The sequence below is a fragment of the Camelus dromedarius genome, chromosome 8 (genome assembly GCF_036321535.1).
Source record: "Camelus dromedarius isolate mCamDro1 chromosome 8, mCamDro1.pat, whole genome shotgun sequence".
In the NCBI taxonomy this organism is placed as follows: Eukaryota; Metazoa; Chordata; class Mammalia; order Artiodactyla; family Camelidae; genus Camelus; species Camelus dromedarius.
Genome location: NC_087443.1, coordinates 38,863,073 through 38,865,097, shown reverse-complemented (window position 1 = coordinate 38,865,097; position 2,025 = coordinate 38,863,073). Strand labels below are relative to the sequence as shown.

General features: G+C 39.0%; 1 protein-coding gene across 1 annotated transcript; it reads right to left on the bottom strand.

The window, feature by feature from the left end:
• Positions 1–1,425: 1,425 nt before the first annotated feature.
• LOC116155666 (small ribosomal subunit protein eS27-like) lies at positions 1,426–1,605 on the bottom strand. The gene has a single exon (XM_031460776.2). It carries the CDS (start codon positions 1,600–1,602, stop codon positions 1,444–1,446), a length of 159 nt encoding a protein of 52 aa, XP_031316636.1. The 5' UTR covers positions 1,603–1,605; the 3' UTR covers positions 1,426–1,443.
• Between the last annotated feature and the right edge of the window lie 420 nt (positions 1,606–2,025).

The following is a 2,025-nucleotide window of genomic DNA, read 5'->3' as shown; positions in this document are numbered from 1 at the left end:
ACCTTGGAAAAGACAGGAGAACTCTCTCTTTCTGCTCTTCAAAGACTCTCATGATCTAAAATAGCCCCTAGAGCTCCAGCCACCACATCCACATTTCAAGCAGCAGGAAAAGAGAAGGAGGGAAGACACAAGGGACTTTCTCTAGCTGCCAACTCTTCTCTCAATGAAAATTTCCAGAATTCCTTCATAATCTTGACTTTATTTCAACAATTAGACATATTGCCATAAACAGCTTTAAGGGAGGCTAGAAAACACAGTTTTATTGTTGAATACATTGTTACCCCCAAAACATAGGGGTTTTTTTAGTGTATCTGTGTATTAAGTTCACATTAATGTAGGTGGTTCAAGGCTGATTTGGTGGTTCCACAATTACTGAGGTCTCAGGTTCCTTTTACCTTTTGGTTGTACCATCCTCATCATGGGACTTCTACGTTGTGTTACTCAGTTTGGGCTGCCGTAACAGAATACCATGAACTGGGTGGCTTAAACAACAGATATTTATTTCTCAAAGTTCTGGAGGCTGGAAAGTCCAAGATCAATGTACTAGCAGATTCAGTTCTTGGTAGAGCCCTCTTCCTCGCTTGCAGATGGTCACCATCTTGTTGTATACTCACATGATCTCTTTGTGTGTGCACAGAGAAAGAGAATGAGCTCTGATATGTCTTCCTTTTCTTATAAGTACACCAGTCCCATGATGGGGGCTTCATCCTCATGACCTTATCTAAACCTAATAACTTCCCAAAGTCATGTCCTAATCCCATCACTGTGGGGGTTAGGGCTTCAAACTATGAATTTTAGGGAACACAAACGTTTAATCCATAACACACTTCAGAGTCTATAATGGCTGCTCCTATTCCAGCATTCACATCTATAATCCAACTAGGTAGAAAGAAAGGCTGGAGACTTTAAAAGTTCTTAAACTTCTTAAAAGTTTTGTTCATCACTGCTTAGATTGCATTAACTAGAACTTATTCACATGGTCACATCTAGCTGAAAATTAGACTGAGAAATACATTCTGGGTAGCCATGTACCAGCTAATTTTGGGAATTATAATTTTTTTTTTTTTTTTTTTTTTTTTTTTTTTTAGTATCCAAAATGTGTTTGGGATGGTTTCCCATTCATCTTTTTTTAAAAAACTGCAGTGTAGTCAGTTTGTGATGTGTCAATTCCCGGTGTGCAGCATAATGTTTCAGTCATACATACACCTATGTATATTTGTTTTCATATTCTTTTTCATTACAGGTTACTACAAGATATTGAATATAGTTCCCTGTGCTATACAGTAGAAACTTGTTTATTTTATATATAGTAGGTAATATTTGCAAATATTGAACTCCTAGTTTATCCCTTCCTACCCTCTCTCCCCCCTGGTAACCATAAGTTTGTTTTCTATGTCTGTGAGTCTGTTTCTGTTTTCCCATTCATCTTGATTCAGGGTGCTTTTAGTGCTGCTTCCAGCTTAAGGAGCATCCTTTTTTAAGTCTTGCTTTTCCTCCTGTAAGCTGGCAGATGACAGTGGAGCAAACAACAAACAAAACTACTGTTTGTGCATGGCTAAAGATGGTGGTGATTTTACAGCATCCTGGGCATTTCACATCCATGAAATAGGAACAGGGGCTCTGCACCAGATACTTTTCTTGTGTTTCCTCTTCTCCTCCTCTGGAGAGGGATGAATGAGATCTTTTGCAAGAGACTTGTTCTCATGGAGAAGTTGTCACTCCCAGAAAGTTGGAATTCTAATTCTTGATGGTGGGAAAAATGAATATTGGAGACATGTATCCATTTTTATCACCACTTGCAAGTAAGAAAGATAAAATAGATGTTGGATAAGCAAATAACAATACCCACTATAACCTCCCTAATTCCACTGGGGAGACCTACTAGATGCTGAGAGCTGCCTTGGCTGAGAAGCTCTGTCACAGCTCTGACCCCTGGTTTGGATCGCTTGGGTCTAATTCTTATTGGGTTGGACTAGATTTTGCTTCTTCCTCTTGGGTCTGAAATTATGGTGTCACCTTAAAGCT

Coding starts and splice junctions, on each gene's coding strand:
- LOC116155666 (XM_031460776.2), bottom strand. CDS start 1,602: ATGGATGTGAAATGCCCAGGATGCTGTAAAATCACCACCATCTTTAGC.